General features: G+C 46.5%; 1 protein-coding gene across 1 annotated transcript in view; it reads left to right on the forward strand.

Annotated features, from left to right (window-relative positions):
• Nucleotides 1-1182: 1182 nt before the first annotated feature.
• LOC137630594 (U8 snoRNA-decapping enzyme-like) overlaps nucleotides 1183-22679 on the forward strand; it is a 54821-nt gene continuing 33324 nt past the window's right edge. Inside the window, exon 1 of the mRNA XM_068362170.1 lies at nucleotides 1183-1320. Within this exon, the coding sequence (XP_068218271.1) occupies nucleotides 1282-1320 (39 nt within the window). The 5' untranslated portion in view covers nucleotides 1183-1281. The remainder of the gene's footprint in view (nucleotides 1321-22679) is intronic.

Below are 22679 nucleotides of genomic sequence, written 5' to 3' on the forward strand. Positions count from 1 at the left end.
AACCCACAATTTTAGTACAATCTCTCAGAAAAATTTCAACCTACAATTTTAATACAATTCTCTCTCTCTCTCTCTCTCTCTCTCTCTCTCTCTCTCTCTCTCAGGAAAATTGAACTTGCAATTTTAGTACAATCTCTCAGAAAAATTTTAACCCACAATTTTAATACAATCTCTCTCTCTCTCTCTCTCTCTCTCTCTCTCTCTCTCTGAAAATTTTTAACCTAAAATTTCAATACAATCTCTCTCTCTCTCTCTCTCTCTCTCTCTCTCTCTCTCTCGTAAAAATTGAACCTACAATTTTAGTACAATCTCTCAGAAAAATTTCAACCTACAATCTTAATACAATCTCTCTCTCTCTCTCTCTCTCTCTCTCTCTCTCTCTCTGAAATATTGAACCTACAGTTTTAGTACAATCACAAGTTTTTACCTACAATTATAATACAATCTCTCTCTCTCTCTCTCTCTCTCTCTCTCTCTCTCTCTCTCACACACACACAAAAAAATCGGTAATGCTTTCAGCGAAATGGCCAAGTACCAATTATCCAAATCGTAATCCTTAGCCTGTATCTGACTGGAAGGTCCAAGCAATCTCCAACGATTTCCCTGTCTGAAGAGGAGAGAAAACGCTTTGTAGAAATTGTCATTAAACTATAAACCTGTCGTTTGGCTTTCTGTATTTGTAGAAAAACGAGGCTTAGTACGTGGATAGAGACTAAATACCAAATATAAACAAGCTTTGGATAAAATTACTTTAATGCCACTATTGAAATTGTATGCTGAATATCTTTTAATCAAGATATGAAATGAGATATGAATTAAATATATTAAACATGTTAAATAATAAATTAGTCAATAGAACATTTAATTGCACCTACATGCACATTATATATATATATATATATATATATATATATATATAGTTCACATATTCATACAAATATTCGAATGAGATGAATTCAAATATACAACATATAAGTATACACACATCTATCATATGTATATATATGGATATATAATATATTAAGATAAATTAGGATTCAGTATACCATAATATATATCATAATTCACATATTTCTGTACCATAATTTCAAGTCTAGTACCATAACCTGACTCGTGCTGTACAATTAATTTGAGACTTGGTGCCGGTGGTCGTCAGTTACGTCAGTAACGTGACAAAACGTCACTTGGTCTAGTGACGTAGTCGCAGACGACAGTGTTTATTGACAAGTGTATCAAATGCTTACGCTAAAACTTTTAAAAGTGGTGAAATACTATTGAAAAATGACTGAGGCCACAAAAGACGAGCGGCCAATAATACAGGTAACATCTAAATTCTTATCGAAATGTATGTTATTATTCAATGACAACCTAAACATGGGCCAGAGTAACCTAGACCTATGATCTATGAAACCTGGGCCAGAGTAACCTAGGTCTATGTCAACCGCTCCAGTTAGGGATTGCGTTAATTTTAGTTTCCTTATTTTAAAAATTAATCCTGTAACTGTAATTTTTACTTTGTATGCATGTCAGTGATTGTCACGGGGTTTACTACGGCTAGACACTTTAGTTATGGTCATGAAGGCTTTAATTTGTAACATGTCATTGGGGACCGGTAGTATTTTTATAGATCTGGTCATGACACCATTATCTGATATAAAGAAAAAGACATACCGGAGCCTTTGTAGATAAGTTGGGCTGTATGTATGATAGCGGCAACCTGTATGCGTTGTTGTCTAACTTAGAATACGGCAGCATAAGGGGGGTCGCAGGGGACCGTCAACCCCCCCCCCCCCCCAGTAAAGTAAGTAGGTTAGGTTAGGGGGGGAAGGTTTAGGTTAGTTGATGTCCATTTTTAATGAATGTGTGAGGAAGTGGCTGCTGATATACAAAGGCTCCAAAAAGACATACCGGAGCCTTTGTAGATAAGCGGCCAGGTCTTCCTGGAGCCGCAGAAAACGGGAATTTCTTTCCTTTTTTTCTTTTAACCGTCCTCAAGACGAGTCCGCTGTACTACAAAAGGTTGCTATGCAAAAATCCTACAAAAGAACATTACCCTACTTGAATGACCCCCACCTAACCTTACCTACAAGACGTGTCTCTTACTAACGGTGGGCTAACGCCCCCCCTGCGACCCCCCTTGCACTGCCCTATTCTTAATTGGTTGTCATACATACATATGGCCACAATCACTCATACACCCAACCCTATTCTTAATTGGCAGTTACTGTACGTACATGTGGCCGCGATCACACATAACCAACGGCCACCTGCATGAATTGTTATGGCCAAATTAGCAAGGGGGTGTCCCCCCCCCCCCCCCCCCCCCCCCCGTTAGGTATGTAGTTAAGACACGGCTTGTAGGTTAGGTTAGGTTAGGGGGGGGAAAGTTTAGGTCCAATTTTAATCAACGCAAGAGGAACTGGCTGCTGATATATAAAGGCTCCACGGAGAGGGCTGTACTTACATTACTTCAGATTCAGGTTCAGCTTCCGGGATAATTTGTAACCTTTACAATGGCTCCAGGGAGGCACCACATTTACTCAAAGTCACTGAAGTTGGAGTCCTCACGCCGATTTTCCATCATACTTATGCAGCATATCACCAATATGACATTTTCCACAAATGCCAAAAAAATCCCCTTAGAGTCCCATTTTATATAAAGACGATATAAATTCATCACTTTTTGTAAAACTCACAATCGTAGCGATACTAGGATCGACTGAATTGAAAAAGGATTCGCAGGTATCTTCCCACCGACTAGTTGCCATCTTTGCTTTTGTGGGTAAAGGCTGAGCATTTCCATCCATTGATGGATGCTCCCATTACCGTGATTGAATTTTAGGAAGTATGGGACTCTGATTGAATAATAAAAAGCCCTCTGGCAATTTCCCAGATTAAGTGGGGTCCGATTGGGTCGTTTCAAATTGCCGAGACCGCTGATTAGTTTAGTATTCCAATAAAGATGAAAATAAGGTGGTCGTTATCATACATACAGGTGGCTGCTATCATACATACTGTACATCCCTACATACCTGTAGGTAAACCCTCATTTTCTTAGAAAATGACATATTTTGTGGGGACTGATGAATGATTGGTAAAATATACCCTAATGTATTCTACGGCAATGGGGCTACCTTAGCATTACTTGAAGGCCTTTGCAGTTTTCGTTTAATCTCTCAATGCAAGCACTAGTGGTTTACTTGGTCTGTGGTTATTCTTTGATCCTTCTTGCATTTTGTTCAACTATAATTGTGCATCTGAATAGTTTTCCTCCAGTTGCATCCCTGTGCAGAAGTGCATTCTTTGCTCCAGCACTAAACCAAGGTTCACGTAGTCATTTACATTGGCTGCAGATTTTGGGAGATTGAGTATATTAAAACCAACTATTGAATGGCCTGCTGGCATTGCTCGACGCTTCTGATGTATTTAGGTTGGGTTAGGATTTTGTTTGTTTGGCCTAGATTTTAAAAGAAAATGGATTAGATTAAAATTGAGTGTCTGGCTTTGCATTTAGATTAAAATATTGCCTAATTGAGAGTAGAATACTGATCTAATTTCTAGGTTATACAGATTAATTTTATCTATTACTGTTTGGTTACTTATCGAGCGGAAGTGAGTTTTAATTTTTTAATTTATAGGAGGTAAACCAGTCATTTGTTCCCATACTAACAAATATTCCATCATTTATTTGGATTATCTTTCAGCAGAGCTGAAAGGTAGCCATTAGACTTTAATTGTTAGGTGGTAACGCTGCCTAACCGCTTGAGCAGGTATCCTGGGGCTGTCTGGTGGGTACCCAGCTGCCTCAAGATATACTCGCAAGAGCAGTGAGAGACGTTACTTTCTTTTGGCTCGGCAGAGATCGGACGTGTCCTCTCTCTCCCTGACTGTCATTGGACTTTTTTTTTGCTTTCTCTTTTCAAGTGTGCGTGTTCTCTCTACAATCCCCTTCATGCAAACGGGTCCAGGGCTCAAGGGTTCCGCGTGCGGTACTTTCATGTCTTTGTTGGAGACCGACCCGCACTCTCTGTGTCCGTCGTGCAGAGGGCATCGCTGCGAGTAGGGTTCGCCCTGCTTGGTGTGTAAGAAGTGGCCTGCCTCCCATTGGGAGAAAATTGGGCGGCGCAGGAAAAAGGCGGCGAAGCACGATCTTTCTCCCTCATGGGCGAGGAAAGCGTGTTCTTCTCACACCAGCAATTCTTTTTCTGAAGCTCCTTCTCGCTCCTGCTCGTCCTAGGGGTGATCGAGTAGGAGCGCAGACCAACTAACTCCTTGGCAACACCGGGGTATTGGGCGATTGTTGGTTCCCCTAGTGAAGCAACTTCACCTCCAGCTGCCCAGGAACCATTCTCCCTTTCAGCTGTTTTGCAGGTGTCGTTGTCCTTAGGGATTTCGGGACCCCCTTCGAAGGAGGAGCTGCTGTGCCTTCGGCGTGGTGTTAGGAAGGACCCTTCTCCAGAGCCGTCGGCATCTTTAGCCCGGGAAGTTTGAGGTCCATCTTTCACCCTCTCCTGGCCCTTCCACGAGCGAACAAGGTGATAGCTTGCATTTGCCTCTCCAATGGCCTCCTGCTGACGATGAACCCTCTTGCGATTCTTGGATCTTGTCGTCTCTTAACCTTCAACCCTTTGTTTCTCACCACAGGAACCTGCATGTTGCAGGTGTAGATCTTCTGGGGACTACTGTTCCTACCACCAGCAATGCTAAAGGACGAGCATCGCCTCGCCCTTCTAGACACTCTTCTCCTGATCGCCGTTCGCAACGATCGGAAGATCTAACAGATCGTAGGTCATCACGATTCAAGCGCACTTCAGGTCTCAACACTCTCCTCGGAGACGTTCTTTTTCACGAGGACAATTCTCGCAATCGCTTTCCGCGCAATCATAACCACAGTCTAGACCTAGGTCCAGACACTCGTGTTCTAGATCACGAGAACGGCGCTCGTAAGGACGACGCTCACGTTCACGAGAGCGGCGTTCATGCTCGCGAGGGTACTGTTCACGAGAACAATGTTCTCGTTCGCAAAGTCAACGCTTATGTTAGCGAGATAGGCATTCGTAACGTTCACCCCGTTCTCGAACGAGAGGTAGACGTTCCTGTTCACGAACATCTTGTTCACGATTAAGATCTAGACATTCCTTGTTTAGAGGAAGAGGTAGGCGCTCAGGCAGTCCATCAGCGCGTAGCCCCTCAACCAAACCTTCTTCCAAACGACCTCGTACCGAACCTGATGATGGGAATGACCACTCCTCAGACAGGCATCCAGCTAAACCCTAGTGCCTTTCACCACCTGGGGAGCTTAGCAAAGCTTCTGTCTGAGAATCCTTCACAGCATGACCAATGATCCAGATCAACGGTTACTATGCCAAAGAGGAACTAGATGCCCTTCCTCAAGGAAACTACGAGAGCTCACCCCAAGTGTTATCTTCATCAGCATGGGGAAGGTCAAGAGGAGGATAACAAAGAGCACCATCTCTGCCGTGATTCGCAAAGTCATAGGCCTCCCACTGAATCCAAATCCACTTCTGACACGTCGACCAGAGCACTCAATGTCAGGGGTATTGTTACGTCCCTGGCGTTCAATCATAACTACTCTGTAATGCAGGTCCTACAAGTGGGCAGTGGGAAGGGTCAAATTACCTTCACCGCCCACTACCTGCAAGACGTAACCCACAGGAGACACGATATGTTCTCTATCGGTCCTGTGGTGGCTGCACAACAACTGGTTTAATACCTCAAGGTCCTTTATGGACAAGTAGCTGGGGTTTGAGGGCATTGGTTACCCAGTTTTAGTTTGAGTAAACGAAAAAGAATGACTGGCTCTTTCTTTTCTTCATCCTCCCCTCTCTGGGGGAAATCAGCATCCAGGGTCCTCTGCACAGCTGACTTTAACCTCAGCAGGTAAACAATTGTCCCCTTGTGTAACCTAGTAATGTGTCAATAATTATTGTGTCCCCATATCCTGGCGAGGTAGTATTGGGTATGGCTTGGTGACCTCAGACAATTCCTCTGACTCAGAGGAGATCTTACCTTGACAGTCACATTGCTAGTATCTAGACACACACAGCTTGCATAGATCGCAGACCATGCATAGCTTTGGTAGTGAGATGTTAGTATTTCCTCTTATGTGCTAATGCACGTAAAGGGAAATCCCTAGGTAAAGCCAAAAAGCCAAATTGGCAGGGATGTCCACTCTCCTAATTGGTGAGTCATACCCCTATAAATAGCGTAAGTTTGTATTCTAGTTACAGAACAGATGACAAATTTGGAAATAATTTGTATTTTTCCTAACAATACACACCTTTAGCTATTTATACAAACTTATCCGACAACCCTGTCCCCCTTGATGTACACCTCCAAGCAAAACGAAGCACAATCACAGGTGTGTGAGTGAGAGGGTTAACTAGCTACAACCCTCACTAGCTACAACCCCCACCCCCCGGTAACTATCTGGATGGCTAGTTAACCCTCGCTGAAATATTAATGGCTCGTCCTTTCAGCTTCACCAAAAGTAATACCCCTGTAAATAGCTAAAAGTTTGTATCGTTAGGAAAATACAAATTATTTCCAGATTTATCATTTTAATAGACTTCTGATTCTGCGTTACATCTGTTGATTGTCGAACTGGGTTACCCATAAACTAGTTTCTTTATTTTTGGTTCAGTTGAACTAGATCCTGGTGCATCTTCAGTATGGTCTGTGACAGGATCCATGATTGCATGCTCTATAGTATCTTTGGACATGAATTGGGCTGTGATTATGACAATACTTAAGATTCACCTTTTCCTCTTTTTAAGAACGCCATTCTGATTCAAATTTTGAATCAAGAATGGCTGCCATTTGATATATTTTCTGTTCTTTATATAGTCAAACTTCTCGATACGAAAGATTTGGCTTATGAAATTTTCACTCTGCGAAACGAGATGCAAAGAATTTTACGACTCGCATCTCGAGAAATGTTTCAGACAACGAAAGGAAGTACGGTGTGACCGCCTCACCGTGTCCGAGACGGTTTTTAAACTTCGCTCTCTGCTAGCCCGTAAACTCGCTACCATCCTCCCGCGTTCCTATTGGTTATCTCCCTACTCGGATGCTAGTTACCACCATGAGATCCTGCTCTCATATTGGTCAGCATCTACTGTGCATCTACGTATTGGCATTCCTGTGTCTTTTCGTTTCAGCAGCGGTATCGTACACATGGACTTAGTGATTGTGATTTCGCTTTCGGAACAATTGTACAGTACTGTACCGTGTGTGATATTAGGTTACATCATTAGCCATGGGTCCCAAGAAAGTCACTGATATAAAGGGAAAGAAGAGGATGATGCTTTCATGGAGATTAAGATGGAAATAATCAAGAAATACAAGGTTGGCATGCGGTTGTGTGTTCGCGAAGGAATATGCCGAAATCCGTCTACGATAGGAACAATACTGAAGCAGAAGGAAGCTATCAAAGCAAAAACACCTTCTAAAGGTGTGGCTGTTTTCTCCAACAAGAGGAGACATGTCCACGATGAGATGGAGAGACTGCTGCTTGTCGGGAAAGGACAAAGAAATGGCTGGAGACACTTATCACCGAAGCGATAATCTGCAGGAAAACCCGTGCCATTTTCGGTGATCTCATGCTTTCTCAGGCCGAAGCCGACGCAGGAGAAGGAACCCCAGAGTTCAAGGCTTCTTGTGGGTGGTTTGAAAAATTTAAGACGCTCAGGCATTCATTCGGTGGTGCGGCAAGCTTGGACGCAAGGCTCCGGGAAAGGTTTTGCCGGCTATGACGGCTGCCGGTGGGAGACCCCTTTTGCCTTTGAGTGTTCTTCAGTCCTCCCTTGGACTGCCATCCACATCCCTGAAACCAGCAGCGACCGGCAACAGATCTTGTGGCTGGGTGGAAGTTTGAATGATTCATTCTCCCCTTCCATTTGAACCCTCATTCTGGAGGAAGGCAGTAGGATTAATAAGCCTACACCCTTATTTATTGTACAAAGCTACATTAATAAGGCAGCCCTTCACTCCATGCTCTCTCTTTCTGTCGAATGGTGCCGTCAGATGCTGCGGGCTGGACCGGTGCCACCAGATGCTAGCCTAGCTGGCAACATGCCGGCTGAACTACAGTATATGATTATACAGTAGCCAGTATATTTGTAGTATAGATATACAGTACTGCAGACAGAAAACTATAGTATACATTATACAGTAGTTTATATTTCCAACATACCCTGTGTGTCCTTTCACAGTCTATTGTTGCGACCAATTTTATATTGAAGTGAAGTATTCCTTCAGTACACAGATAAAGTCATCAGTTTATAACTTACCCCACAATATTAATACTTTTTATTAGTATACACTAATTCTGTCCCTAGAGGTTAGAACCCATCTCTGTTGATTTTCCCTTAATAAGAAAATCCTAACATTGATATTGGGGGAGGTCACAGCAATTGGCTGGATAGGAGACACAGGTATGTGTCTTTCCTATTTCCTTTCTAGCTTACTATCCTAAGCTATAATGGTTAAGTTACCATATATTGCATATAACCTGTTTATCAAGTGTGATAAACAACTGCATACTCATTTATATATCCTTTCTTTACTGGAGGAGCCCAAAATGAAGTGCGAAGTGATCTACTGTAACCACAAGAGTAGGAACTTTTGTGGTCACTATGTGCAGGACTCGTGCCGCCTGCGCCATTACCACTGACACCTTGCGGTACTGGGACCCCCAGGACTGTAACATCTGCTCTGCCATCTTGGTCGAAGGCTTCAACGACTCCAAGTCAACGGAATCAAGGGATGCAGCACGAGAAAAGCTGCGCAAGTGGGTACGAGGGTTCCAAAAGAACTCTCCGGAACCGTACCTGCCCAACGACAGGATGCGTAGCTTGCTGTTCCCTAAGGCAGGTAATGAAGCTGTCGTGCCCCAAACACGACCCGGACCTCCCTGCGTCCAGATTACAATCGAGGAGAAGAAGAGGTCGAGTCATCGGAATTGGGGGAGTCCCTTCCATCTACGTCTTCAGCTCCGAACCCTCCTTTGGACGCCATGAGCCAAGCAGTTTTGGCTTATATTACTACTCTTATGGAGAATATTCGGAAAACAAGGCGAAGCAAGGGAAGCGAAGTTCGAAAAAGAGCTCCGTGAAGCACGGATCACCACCTCCCGAGGGTCATTCAAGCGACCCAGAGTTCAAAACCTGCCATCCTGCTCCAAGACTAATCCCTGGAGGTACACGGAGTACTGTATATGCTGATTACCAACGGCAAACTCTACATCTCGGAGAAGATGGGAGCCGTCCCGCTAAACGTTATCCAGTTCTGGCCGAGCTTTAATGCTTACCCTGACTGCTTCATTCGACTGAAGCATGAGCCAGCGTCAAAGGAGGAGACGGAACCGAAGGAGGTCATGGTTTTCAACCACGATAAGGCACAGGCTCTTTTGTCGAGCAGCCTGAAGAAGGCGAGTTATACTAATTCGAAATTCTCCGCATTGAGCAAGAATCATCTTACTTTCCTTGCTCCTGCTTCAAGAGCCTTCCCCTTTACGTCGAAGGCATACCAGGCTGTTGCCAAGGCAGTGGAGGCAGCCAAACCATGCCCTGCACTAGAGGAGTGTAGGCTTCTGTCGTTAGCCCTGCCCATGGATGAGAAGGAATGGAAGGAAGTCCACCTAATCTTCTCGGTAAGGAAGCTAGATGCAGATATCGCAGGACGGCAGTTCAGTGAGAATCTCCCTAAGCTGTCAGACTTTCTCTTGCGTAGGGAGTAAGAGACGAAGGAGGGGCTTGCCACCTCCCTGTCCCTACAGAACTTCATAGAGATGTGTGCAGGCCACAAAAGCACCCCATACATGCTCACGGTCCTGGCCAAAATGCATATAGCCACCTTAGTGAAGGACCTGTACAGCTTCATGAAGGCTAGGAGAGCCTGTAGAGAGTTTGTGTTAGCTGCGGCGTCAGTAAAATACGAACCCAGGAAGCTGATTTCTTCCAATATCTGGGGTAAAGACCTCTTCCCGAGTGAAGCTGTCAAAGAGGTAGTCGAGAAAGCCACCACGGAGAATAGGATCCTTCTCCAGAAGTGGGGCATCTCTTCAAAGAGGAAGTCTTCCCCGGATGCGGGTCCCCAACTTAAACGGAAGTCAAAGAAGTCAAGACTACCATCTCGGCCTGCCCAGCAACATCCTACAGTTACCATGACCGCGCTGCCCCAAGTGGTTGCTCAACCGCAGACTACATTCCAAGTGGTACCTCAACAGCTGGTTGCCCATTCACCAGCGTTCAACCCAGGGTTTAAGAGGCAAACCACTAACTTTTGTCCGAAAGGAATAGGATCCCAATGTGGCTCCTCAAGACATCCCTCCCAAGGAAGAGGAGTACGCGGTCAGGGTGGCAAACCCTCTGGACAACCTAAGCAATGAGATGCTTCAGGTAGGAGGGAGGCTCCAACACTTTCAGGATCATTGGACCTTTGATCCCTGGGTCCACAGCCTAATAAAAAATGGACTAGGATGGAAATGGAACAAGTCTCCACCATCATTTCCTCAATTCTTCCAATACTCCACCCCCTTATTGGAAGAATATACCTTTGAACTCTTGAGCAAAAAGGTTATAAGGAAAGCAAAGTCCATCAAATTCCAGGGAAGGCTGTTTTTTGTTCCCAAGAAGGACTCTGACAAACTCAGAGTCATTTTGGACTTGTCACCACTCAAGTTCATCGAGAACAGCAAGTTCAGGATGTTAACCCTTCAACACATAAGGACCATATTACCCAAAGGGGCATACACAGTCTCAATAGACCTGGCAGATGCTTACTGGCCCCTCTCCTCTTACCTAGGATTCAAGTTAGAGAAGAAAAAGTATGTCTTAGAGCCATGCCCTTCGGACTAAACATAGCCCCAAGGATCTTCACTAAACTTGCAGACACAGTCGTTCAACATCTACGCCTAGAAGGTGTTCAGGTAGCAGCATACCTGGACGACTGGCTGGTGTTGGCAGCATCCAGGACTGCTTGTCTGCAAGCATCCAAGAAAGTGATCCAGTTCCTGAAACATCTGGGATTCAAGATCAACTTCAAGAAGTCTCGACACTCTCCAGCTCAATAGTTTCAATGGCTGGGAATCCATTGGAACTTGAAGTCACACCGCCTCTCCATTCCTCCAAGGAAGAGGAGAGAGATCGCGGGGTCTATCAAGAGACTACTGAAATCCGACAGGATCTCATGACGCCAACAGGAAAGAGGACTGGGGTCTCTCCAGTTTGCAGCAGTAACAGACCCAATGCTAAGAGCACAGCTGAAAGATGCGTCAGGATTCTGGAGAAGATACCCATCACATGCTCGAAGAGATCTACAAAGACCGACACCGACCTTACCACAATCACTTCTTAAGCCGTGGTCGAAGGTCAAGAGCCTAACGAGAACCGTACCCTTGCAACCACCTCCCCCATCGGTGACCATCCACACGGATGCCTTGACGGAAGGATGGAGAGGTCTCTCCCATTAAAGGAAAGCCCAAGGGACTTGGTCATCCCTGTTCAAGACCTTTCACATCAATATTCTGGAGGCCATGGCAGTCCTCTTGATGCTGAAGAAACTATCCCCTCACAGATCAGCCCACATCTTGGAGCCTCGTAATAGTACGGGAGGAAGGGTAACCTTGATAACGGCTCCCCTTCAGTTTCGCCACTCTTCCCCCTCAAAGCGAAAACGCTATTCGGAGTGAAGATTGCCATGTGTCGTATCAAGATATACGTCCCCTGATATTATGTGATATCCTTAAGAGAAATTTTAAGGATACTCGCGCCAGTATTTAGAATTCTCAACACCTATGGTCAATTCCCTGGGAGTATCACTGTAGCCAAATATCCCTTAGAAAGCTGCCTAAAGGAACCTTCCATTAGGACGACATGGCCATCTCACCCAAGAATATATTTTTCGCTTCACTTCAAAATCTATTTTATTGTTTTCTCTAATTAAACACTTCTCTTATAGATTATCAATGGTCAATTTATTATTAAATGGTCAAAATACAGTACTTTTCATACATTTAGTACTGTTTAGTGGTGCATATCCTTTTTATAATGATTTAATGAGGTGTTTTTGTAGGGTCTGGAATGAATTAGGCTATTTACATTTAAAAGGCGACACAAGACAAAAGATGCCTTTACGAAAGCTGTCATGGAACCAGTTAATTTTGTGTTGTGGGCCATTACTGTATACATAAAGATGTTTCTGTAATGACCTCTTCATTACAAATACCAAACCATTGTTATACTTAGATTGCATTTTCTCTAAGTGAAGCTTCAGCCCTCACACACATGGAAATCCCGAGATGAGGTGATTATAAAATTAAATCATGGACTGTTCTATACACTGTAGTTTGTTCCGTAACCGAAATACAAACCACGCTATTTACATAGGGTCATTAGATTTTTAACGAGGGTTTACTACCCCCGCGCTAGTTAGCAGGGGTAGGGGAGGGGTAGCTTGCTACCCCTCCCCCCTCACACACCTGTGAAATGTCTCACTTCACTTTTGGCTCGGACGATGTACAGACGTGTCTGTCTTTCGTCCTCCTCGCTTGGCAGCCATTTTATGTTTAGTCTTTACTTAATCACTTAATTTTCAATATACTTACCCGATGATCATGTAGCTGTCAACTCTGTTGCCCGACAGAAATCTACGGTCGGGATACGCCAGCGATCGCTATACAGGTGGGGGTGTACACAACAGCGCCATCTGTGAGTAGGTACTCAAGTACTTCTTGTCAACAAGAACTCAATTTTTCCTCTGTCGTGCCTCCGGCAAGACCTACTAATACGCCGTCCCTAACTGGATTTGTTTTCACAACTTTTTGGTGAAGTACACTATTCCAGTTTTGAGCTTTCGCTATGCAGGGGTTTTATCTTCATTTCAAAACTTGAACTCGTTTTGGATAGATTTTATTATGGTGACGAAGAGAGTATGGACTCTCTTTCACTTTTAAATGGCCGACCCTTCCCTTAGACGGAAGTGTTGGTGTCGAAGAGAGTATAGACTCTCTTTCACTTTTTATGACCCACCCTTCCCTTAGACGGAAGTGTGTTTAGTTTTTTGGTAATTTTGCTTAACAAAGTTATAGATTTATTTTATATCTCTCCGCCATTTATAGGCCTCTTCGATTAACTTTCCATTTATTATAAACTTATAAAAATTAATTTTTATGTTTGTTTATATGCGACCTTTCCTAATAGTAGGCGGTCCTTACTTGGAACCGAAGTTAATTAACATTGAGCCCGTCATATCGTTTTTCCTGTTAAGAATTTATGCTATTTTAATTTTAATGTTTTTGAAAGAATTTCTTTGATAGTCTCGTACTGTTTTCAAAGTTGAACTAACGTTTTGTTTAGTCTCCGCAGTTGTTGACGTTCAGAACGTTCAACATGCGCTCTATCGTTACGATAGAGAGAGAGTATTTCACGGTTTCACGTTGCAGTAAGAGTAAACCAATTCTAGCGTTTCGTTCATTCTTTCTTAGCTTAAATGGTTTTAATTCTAATAAAGGAACTTTTTATTTGGGAAACCTTTCAGTTTTTTTCCTTTAACAAATAATATGTTTTAACGATATATAATTGGGCTCATCTCTCAGGTTCTAAGTCAAGAGAGAGAGAGAGAGAGAGATAGAGACGGAGGGAGAGAGAGGAGGATAAACGTTTCGTTCAAGCGGGTAACGTTGTTCTCGTTTTTTGCTCTTCTCCCTAGTCGCTATAGGGGAAGAAGGTAAAACGTTTCTAGAGTTTTATTCTTGTTCCCAGGATTTATGCGGTGAGAGATTTTAAACGTAGTTTATTTGATCTAGTGTTTAGTCTCTTTTCCAGCCACTGAATTCTTTATCTTTCATTATGTTTTTCTGTTACATTGTAATACTGTACTGTTTTCGCAATTACTACCTTTTAATGAAGGATAGGATTGCGTGTTTCAGGTACAAACCACTTAAAGTATCGAGTTCAGTGAAATAAGTGCAAACAGAAAATCAAAAGTGATAAAGTGATATGCGCAAAGTGTTACAGTGTTGCGTTCGAGGGTTCGTTTGTTCGTGCCAGTTGTTCACCTTGTCCGATACCTCTTACAAGCTCCCAAGCCCAGGGGAGAAGTAATGTCGAAGGACTTATGGGTTCCACAGGTCTTGATCGACGAACAAACGTTTCCCTCCGTGGTTTCGGGTGTATCTACACACGTTGCCGACGTGATCACCCCACCCACACAAAGACGAGAGAGCCCATTTATTCCTCGTCTGCGGAAGAGGTTTCTTGCAGAAACCATGGACCAAATCTTGCAGCTTTTAAGTGCAAGTCGGTCCCTTCCGCGCAAGTCCAACGGCCTAGGTGTAGCCACTGGGTCAGTTCGGACTCGCTGCAGTACGAAAACTGCACACCTCCTAAGAGAGGCAAGGTGGTACCGCAACAGGCAGTAACTCCGTCTGTTGCCGCACCAGCTGTTTTAGACCCTCAGTCACAATGGACAGTAGCTCCGTTTGTTGTTGTCTTTCATAGACCCTAGTGGTCCATGCTGCAGACTATACAGTCTCAGCTTGCTCCTTCATGCAGGAGTATCGTGCTGGAAGGTTGACAATGCACCTGTTAACCTACAACCCGCCGAGGTTGTGCGCTCAGCAGATACTGCGGCTGCCTGCTCCCACCCTCCACCTGTGAGAGCTCCACCACCGATGCGCAGTCCACCCTGCCAGACGCATGTTCTTGCTGCACCATCTGCTAACATGCGTGAGCTACCGCATCAGCAGTGGGAAGGTTCTGTAGAGCTGCCGGGTTCCAGCACTATGCGGCATTCTCCGCAGCCCATGCAGCATGCTCTGCATACCTTACAGCATGCTCCGCATACCATGCAGCATGAGCCGCATACCTTACAGCATGCTCCGCATACCATACCGCATGCTCCTCAACCCACCGCAGCCCCTCCCACGCACCAGCACTCTGCTTTTGTTGTTGCCAGCTCCACCCATGCACAGTCAACCCTGCCAGATGTATGATGACTCCCACACACAGAGCACTCCGTTGCCGTGCGTGAGCTACCACAAGCTGCCGTGTTTTGACACGGTGTGTCAGCCTCCGCAACACACTGTGGTTACCGCCACTCGCCAGCAGCAAACTAGTCAGTCAGGAGTTGAGGCTTCCCCACACAACTTTGGTTGTTGCCAACTCACAGACTGTCAAACAGTTACATGTCGTTGCCTTCTGGTCTGCTACTTATACACCAGTGCTGTATGTCCTCACGCTCCTGTTGTGGTTGACAGTTCAGTTTTTGACAGTTCACAGACTGTCAAGCAGTTTCATAACGTTGCCTTCTGGTCTGCTGCTTTTGCACCAGTGAAACCCTCACTGAGAGAACCTAGCTTTTCTCGGATATGGTTCCTGTAGATGAGAAAGTGCTGTTCTCCCTCCTTCTGATATTCCCTTGAGGACTCTGTCATTTGGAGAGGAGCCTTAAGCTGCTTAGCCTCCTATGGACTTTTATTTAAGCATAACATGCTTCCAGGGAGGGTAAATGGTTCCGCTTCAGTCGCTAACCCCGTCTGTTGCCACACCTGCTCCCATAGACCTTGGGCTTTGTTGCAAGACATGCAGTCCAAGCTTAGTCCTTGATAGAGGATTTTTTACGGAGAAGACCCTTCTTGCCAACGACCTTCCTACCGGTTGGTTGTACGCCCTGTTGACGCTGAGGTATCCTACTCACGTCCGCCAGTTGAGATGGTTCCTCCACCGGTGCGACCCAGTGTGGGTTGCCAGTCGCACGTTGATGTTATGCTACTCTCGGAGGTGGTTGTGGACGTTCAGTGTGTCACTGGGAAGACGTTCAACAACCAGCAGAGGTGACTTGTTGTGACGCAGTGCGGCAACCTCAGCAACCCGATAAGGGGTTGTCTGTACTACCCAGACAGTCTAGACAGTTTCGGGTTGTCGCTGCACTTCCTCGCTTCCCCATGGTTGACAGTTCACAGACTGTGCAGCAGTACCATGATCTTGTGTCCGGCTCCGTCACGCATCCACCAGTGCGACCGGATTCAGCAAGTCAGACGTTGCCCACTCCGTTGCCGTTTCCTCATCAGTTTCGGATGAGGAACCCTCTGATGAGGACATGGCTGAACAAGAAGATCAATCCCCAGCCCTGCTATTCATCCAGTAGATGCTGAAGAAGGAATACGGCCCTGTCAGGCTGTGGATGAGTCTGGTTAGGACACTGTCATCCGTGGTGCATTTGGTGTCACTTGGAAGACTACACCTCCGTCCTCTTCGGTTTCATCTAGCTCTTCACTGGAAAAGGACAAGACGCTAGAAGCGGTCTCGTTCCCGGTTTCCGGAAGATAAGTCTGGTCTAACCTGAGGAAAGGACTTTATCAACCTTTTATAGGGTCTTCCCCTGACTGTTCAGACTCCCAACCACGTTCTCTTCTCAGACGCATCGGACGTAGGCTGGGGTGCGACCTTAGGCGGTAGGGAATGCTCGGGATTATGGAACTCGCGTCAAAGGACAATGCATTTTAACTGCAAGAAGCTTCTGGCAGTAAGTCTGACCTGGAAAAGCTTCAGGTCTCTCCTTCAAGACAAAGTAATGGAGGTCAACACGGACAACTCCCTGCTTTGATGTTCATCTCCTAGCAAGGAGGGACCTACTCTCTGACATGGTGCGAGTTCGCTAGTGACCTCCTCTCCTGTTCAACAGGTCTAGACTTTTCACTAGTAACAAATTTCTTCCAAGGCAACTTGAATGTCTTAGCAGTTTGTCTCAGTAGGAAGGGACAATAATTCCAACATATTGGACCCTCCACAGAGATGTATGCAAGAGACTTTGGGTCACCTGGGGCCAGCCAACCATAGATCTCTTCGCAACCTCGATGTCCAAGAGGCTCTCAATACTTTGCTCACCTATCCCGGACCCAGCAGTGGTTCTTTTAGATGCCTTTCTACTAGATTAGTCTCATCTAGATCTATATGCATTCCCTCCGTTCTAGTTTGTCAACAAGGTACTGCAGAAGTTCGCCTCTCACGTTGGGACAAAGTTGACACTAGTTGCTTCCCTCTGGCCCGCGAGAGAATAACTTACCGAGGTACTTCGATGGCTAGTAGACGTTCCCAGAACTCTTCCCCTAAGGGTGGACCTGCTACGTCTGCCACGCGTAAGAAGGTACTCCAAGGCCTCCACGCTCTTCGTCTCACTGCCTTCAGAGTATCGAAAGACTCTCGAGAACTAGAGGTTTTTCGAAGGAGGCAACCAGAGCGATTGCTAGAGCAAGGAGAACATCCAACCCTTAGAGTCTACCAATCGAAGTGGGGAATCTTCCTAAACTGGTGCAAGTCAGTATCCGTATCCTCGACCAGTACCTCTGTAACTCAAATAGCTGACTTCCTCTTATATCTGAGAAAAGAGCGATCTCTTTCAGCTCCCACTTTCAAGGGTTACAGAAGCATGTTGGCATCAGTCTTCCGTCACAGAGGCTTAGATCTTTTTAACAATAAAGATCTACAGGACCTCCTTAAGTCTTTTGAGACCACAAAGGAGCGTCGTTTGGTTACACCTGGTTGGAATTTAGACGTGGTTCTAAGATTCCTTATGTTAGACAGGTTCGAACCACTTCAATCAGCCTCCCTGAAAGATCTCACCTTTAAGACTCTTTTCCTGATATGCTTTACCAGCTAAAAGAGTCAGTGAGATTCATGCCTTCAGCAAGAACATCGGATTTTCATCCGAAACGGCTACATGTTCTACATCTTGGTTTTCTAGCCAAACACGAGCTGCCTTCTCGGCCTTGACCAATATCGTTCGTTATTCCAAACTTATCGATATGGTTGGAAATGAACTAGAAAGAGTATTATGTCCTGTAGAGCTCTTAAGTTCTATTTTAAAAACCTTTACGAGGCCCGTCTGAAGCTTTATGGTGTTCAGTTAAGAATTCATCTTTGCCTATGTCAGAGAATTCTTTATCCTATTATTTTCAGACTGTTAATACGAGAAGCTCATTCCCTTCTGAATGAGGAAGACCAAGCTTGGCTGAAGGTAAGGACACACGAAGTTAGAGCTATCACAACTTCCGTGACCTTTTAATAAAATAGATCTCTGCAAAATATTTTCGACGCAACCTTTTGGAAAAGCTAATCAGTGTTCACGTCTTTTATCTTAAGAATGTCCAGTCTCTTTACGAGAACTGCTACACTCTGGGACCATTCGTAGCAACGAGTGCAGTAGTGGTGGGGGCTCCACCACTACAATTCCATAATTCCAGAACCTTTTTAATCTTTCTCTTGAAATATTTCTGGGTTGTCCGGAAGGCTAAGAAGCCTTCCGCATCCTGGTTGATTTGGCGGGTGGTCAAATTCTTTCTTGAGAAGCGCCTAGATTAGAGGTTGTGATGAGGTCCTTTAGTATGGGTTGCAGCCCTTAATACTTCAGCACCTAGGAGTCGCTCAGCATCCTAAGAGGATCGCTAGGCTCAGTAAGGAAGACGTACTTAAAAAGGCAGAGTAATGGTTCAAGTCGACTTCCTTACCAGGTACTTATTTATTTTATGTTTGTTATTTTGAATAACGGCTAAAATAAGATACGGGATACTTAGCTTCTTTGTTAACATGTATGCTGGTCTCCACCCACCACCCTGGGTGTGAATCAGCTACATGATCATCGGGTAAGATTAATATTGAAAAATGTTATTTTCATTAGCAAAATAAATTTTTGAATATACTTACCCGATGATCATGAATTTAAGGACCCGCCCTTCCTCCCTATAGAGAACCAGTGGACCGAGGAGAAAATTGAGTTCTTGTTGACAAGAAGTACTTGAGTACCTACTCACAGATGGCGCTGTTGTGTACACCCCCACCTGTATAGCGATCGCTGGCGTATCCCGACCGTAGATTTCTGTCGGGCAACAGAGTTGACAGCTACATGATCATTGGGTAATTATATTCAAAAATTTATTTTACTAATGAAAATACATTTTTCTTATACTCTATATATATGTAAACATATTTTCATGTTTAGGTATATATTTGAGTATAGAAACCAGTAAGTTTCCTTTTCAGAGTTCGTGCTTGTGTGTGTAGTGTACGATATCTCCGTGGAGCCGCCGGCAGTTAGGCCGCCACGGTGTAATTTTATGGGTCGCGATCGAGTTTGACTACGGTCTCTCTCTCTCTCTTGAGGTCGTTCACCCTTTACTATGCTCTCGGTAGCCTCGTTCCCGCGTCGGGTGGAGTTGCTACGCCGTACATGTTATCTCAATTATTTTTATAAATCTAATTGTGTTTGTTAACTTTTCAGCTTTTTGTAGAACACTTCCTTTTGGGGTTTTCGTTCTTACTTTAGTGAACATTCTTATTTGAATTACATAATTATAATTGTTATAGTTCTGTGTTTGTTACAGCTCTCCGCCCTTCACCCTTCCCCGTGAGTGTAAGTTGGTTGAGGGCACATGCCTGTGGTGTAATTCTTGTGTTCTTCTCCCTCGGGATTTCTCTTCGGAGTCTTCCTGGGGGAATGAATGTTAACTAATTACTTTTATTTTTTCACAGTTAACGATCTAGTTTTTCGTTTGCATAATGTGACAACGAAGCGAGCTGTCCTGTTGGGGCCTGGGGAGTCTGCTGTTGCTGCCTCCCCTATAGGACTTCGTCAGGGGCGTGTCTCCTTCTCCTGGTAGTGCTCCAGTGATGACTGACAGCTCTTCAGTTCATCTTAAAACTCTCAGGAGGTTCGCCTCCTTGGGTGGGTACTTCCCTTCCGAGGGAAGGTTCCCTGACCAAGGTTTGAGTTTTTTCCCTTCGGGGGGAACTTCTCTTACCTTTATTTTGTTCCTGGTCTGCCAGCGGTTATGCTCTTGGTGCTGAGTCACCGCTTTTGTAACCTTGCTTAAGGGGCTGAGCGGTTGCAAGCTCGGACCATGGAATTCGTGCGACTATGCTTTTGGTGCTGAGTGGTCGCACCTGCAGCTACGCTCAAGGGGCTGAGCAGCTGCAGGAGCCCCTCTTTGGAGGATTGCTCTTTTTAGGTCACTTGCTGACCCTTCGGCCCTACGGGCCCCCCCTCTTCAATCTCTTCTACGAAGTGTTCCTCTATCGTTCGCGAGGGAGGACACTCATAGAGACTCCTCTTCGGAGGACTCCTCCTGCTGTTGTTGCTGTTGTTACTGAAGGCTCAGTCCCCTTCGGGGGGCAGCTGAGCCCTACGGTCTCTCCAGCGAGTGCTTCTCCCCCGGGGGGTACAGTAGTTCACCACAGAGACTCCTCTTCAGAGGACTCCGTCTGCTGTTGTTGCTGAGGGCTCAGTTCCCTTCGGGGGGCTGCTGAGCCCTACGGTCTCTCCTGCGAGTGTTTCTCCCCCGGGGGGTAGTTCACCACAGAGACTCCTCCTGCTGTTGTTGCTGAGGGCTCAGTTCCCTTCGGGGACAGCTGATGCCAACGGTCTCTCCTGCCAGTGACTCTTCCCCTTGGGGGAGTTCACGATCAGAGACTCCTCTTTGGAGGTCGGAGTGTGTTCCGCCTGTCCGAAGTCGTCTTCATCTTCATTAGTCGTTCTCCGCAGAGGACCCTCCTTGTCGAGTACCGACCGTTGCAGCTGCTTGACTTCTGCCAGACCTTCTAGTCTTCATCTCCTCGTTCCTGGACGCAGGTGAGCAGTGTGCGCCAACGCACCCCGTTTACAACGGGTACCGGTCCCTTCGGGGCTAAGGGGCTTATTCCACAGTGTGGATAAGTCCCTTAAGTGCCAGGTTTTACCTGCGCCCCTACTATCTGCGTGCGAGTAGCGCTCTAGTGCCTGCTGTGGACCACGATCTTCTTCCTGCGCACCAGTGCTCACCTGTGCTTCTGACCTTCTGTGCGCCAGCTCTCTTTAGCTCGCCAGCGCACATCTACGCGCCCTTTCCTGCTTCGCTCCATGGGCGCCAATGGTTTCCTGAAAGCCCACGATCGCCTGCTTGTCAGCGCGCATCGGCGCTCCCCTTCCTGATGCACCTGCGCGCCTGCTGATGTGCCTCTGCGCGCCCATGATTTCCGATTCTGGGCTCAGGCAAGGAGATTGTTCCTTCTCTGTTCGCCAGCACTCAGATTTGCGCTCTTTTCAGTCGTGCCCGATGCGCGCCAACGTTCGCCCTCACACCCATGACCTACCAGATCTGGGCACAGGCAAGAAGATTTCCTTCGCCTCCTCGCCGACGATCTTCTCCAGTCTCTTACGTGCCAGCGATCTCCTACGCGCCCGCCCGATTCTTCGCCTGCGCGCAAGCGTTTCTAACGCGCCACCGCTCGCCAACGCGCCCTCACCCGCCTACGGGCCATCCCTTGTCAGCGCGCCATCGCCCACCTACGCGCCATTGGTCACCCAGCCGCCTGCGATCGCCCTCTCATTCGCATGGCTGCGCGCCCACGCACCCGCGCACATGCACACCCATGTTCGTCCGCGCGCGAACCAACGGTTTTCCATCGCGTCAGCGCGGTTCTCGCCAGTCAGCCATCGCTCGCCAACGCTCCGTCGCTCGCCTACATGCCGTCGCTTGCCTACGCGCCATCGCTCGTCTGAGCACCATCGTATTCTGACCGCCAGCGCTCGTCCCCACCTGCGCTCCCTCGCGCACTTTCAACTTTCACGTTTGCCCACGCGCGAACCAACGTTTTACCACCGCGCGAGCGCCAGGTCGATTTCGACCGCGATTCCCGTCGGGTTTTCGCAACACGGGCATCCTGGCAAGTCTTCTGGAGCGTGTACTTCCAGAACCACGATCTTCACCCTGTCAGCGCAGAGCATGGCACGTGTAAGAGCAGGAAGAATCTTCAGGGAGGTCTGAGCAACATTCTTCTCCTTTTCAGAACCTGGTTTAGCCCTTCCTCTCCGCCATGCCGTGGAAGGGGCTTACCAGGGAGTTTTCTTTCGAGAAATTCTCCACCCGGCAGGGGGTGACTGGTCTAGCCCATCCTCTTCACCATTCCGTGGAAGGGCCTTACCAGGCCTTTCCCTCTCTGATTGCGACCCGAGGATTTGTACAAGGAAGCTCCAGGAAGATCATGGGAACTTTCCTTCTCTCGGACACAAGCACCATTGCGTTCCGTCGCCAAGTTTCGAACTTGCGGACAAACTCGATGTTGAAGCATCTAGACGCAGTGACCGAGGGCTTTCTCTCGGAAGTCCCATCCGTGGATGTCGGCAAACTCAGACCCTCTTCCATCCTTAGGAAGAGCTTGTTTGAGCCCAGGGACGGGGAAATGGACAGCTGGTGTGTGGAGGAAGTCAAATCTTGATTCACTCCTCCAAGAGGCGCTTACTTCCAGACCCTGCAAGCCTCCGACGCCTCATCATACAGCCTCATCAGCCTAGGTCATCAGAACCGGCTCCGGCAGCTAAGACAAGGTGTACAATAGCAGCCCCCTCCTGTCAGGGACAGGTAGGACGGGAAGTCCTCCGGGGGAGGCAATATCCTAGAGGTGCGGCCGAGTTCGCAAACTCTAGGATTGGCACCCCCCCCCCCCCCCTGCAGGTTTCCCGCTGGGGTGATGCCTAAGGTTACTCTTTCAGATAGCAGCATCCTGGTGCCGATTCCTGCACGATCTCCGTGATCAGCCAAGGATATCGCGCCTTGCTCTTAACATCCTTACCTCCACTGACACCGAATCCAGTGTCGCTGAGCTTCTATGCCATGGGATCGGCAA

Source organism: Palaemon carinicauda, chromosome 38 (assembly GCF_036898095.1).
Source record: "Palaemon carinicauda isolate YSFRI2023 chromosome 38, ASM3689809v2, whole genome shotgun sequence".
Classification (NCBI taxonomy): Eukaryota; Metazoa; Arthropoda; class Malacostraca; order Decapoda; family Palaemonidae; genus Palaemon; species Palaemon carinicauda.